Source organism: Rhagoletis pomonella, unplaced genomic scaffold (genome assembly GCF_013731165.1).
Source record: "Rhagoletis pomonella isolate Grant_MI unplaced genomic scaffold, Rhpom_1.0 Rhpom_scaffold_28834, whole genome shotgun sequence".
In the NCBI taxonomy this organism is placed as follows: domain Eukaryota; kingdom Metazoa; phylum Arthropoda; class Insecta; order Diptera; family Tephritidae; genus Rhagoletis; species Rhagoletis pomonella.
In genome coordinates this window covers 1-1,251 of record NW_023487250.1, presented here as the reverse complement: position 1 = coordinate 1,251, position 1,251 = coordinate 1, and the positions used below count along the sequence as shown (strand labels likewise).

The following is a 1,251-nucleotide window of genomic DNA, read 5'->3' as shown; positions in this document are numbered from 1 at the left end:
ATGTTTTTTATTTAACTTCTTATATGAATTTGGTTATACAAGTATTTTTATAAAAAATTTCAGAATGAATTCATAGCAAAAACAGGCGGTGACGGACCCGCAAAATTTCTAAGAACCGCCGGCCGAAAAGTATTTTGTGACGAATTGGCTTCTGCTTACAGCTGGAAGGGGACCAGCTTAGTGCCAAGCGCCGAAAAGTGCTTTCTAATAACAACGATTAAAAGTAGGACAGTGTAGCACAAAATTATTGGCACAGGGAATTTTTCACAATGTGTGGAAAATTTTAGTTTTGGTTGTTTTTTTTTCGACAGGGTAGGAATATGATGTATTGTTTAACGATTTTCCGTCATCCCTAGTCAATTTTGGTTTGGAGTCAAACCGGTTTTGGCGTTATGCATCTTCAGTGTTATATTTCGAAGAAGACACTGTAGATGACATAACGCCGAAACCGGTTGTCTCCAAACAAAAATTGGCAAGGGATGACGGGAAATCGTTGCACAATACATCTACATTTTTTAATTTAAGTTTTTCCACTAAATTTTTATAAAAATATAGTTCATGCCACAACAAAAAGTAGGAAAACAAAATCTCTAAATTTTGCGCAAAACTCAGAAAAAGCCAATAAAATTGCATACATATTTTCAACTTTTAAAAATTTAGTTAATATCTCTAGAAAGATTCTAAGTATGCAATTATTTAACCCATTCAATTTTAGTAGGTAAAAAAAATGTAAGTTTGAAATTTCCAAAAAAGCCCGGTGATTTTTGCCATTTTATCACGCAGTTTCTTCCATACAAAAAAAAATTCGAACATGGAAGAAACTGCGAGAAAAAATTTCCAAAAATCAACGCAATTTTTTTTTATAAATTTTTCATGCATTGTGGAAAATTCCCTGGGCCAATAATTTTGTGCGAACCCATATTTAATGTACCCATATTTTGTCAAAACAAAATTAATATTTGTCATGTTAGATATTGGCCATCTAAAATACAAAAGCACAGACCAGGAAATGAACGGTGTGCTTCAAAAGCATTTTGTGCATGCTAAAGACAGGATAGCAAAACGAAAACTAACGAGATCACTGCAAGAAAAAACGGGGAAGAACTCACGCAATTGATAAAATGGATTTTTTAATTTAAGTACTTTTAACTTTTATACACATAGGGACAAAAGTATTGGCACAGAGAACTTTTCACAATGTATGCAAGGTTTTTATTCTAAGTTCTTTTCGCAAACTTTTTATAAAAACAT

At 32.5% G+C, this 1,251-nt stretch overlaps 1 protein-coding gene across 1 annotated transcript; it reads left to right on the top strand.

The window, feature by feature from the left end:
* Window positions 1-66: 66 nt before the first annotated feature.
* On the top strand, window positions 67-1,193 carry LOC118732801 (the record flags this gene model as incomplete). The annotated part of the gene is given in 2 exon segments (XM_036461911.1): window positions 67-223; window positions 972-1,193. Coding segments are annotated over 2 exon segments (303 nt in total), but the record flags the coding sequence as incomplete, so codon positions are not given.
* Window positions 1,194-1,251: the final 58 nt, after the last annotated feature.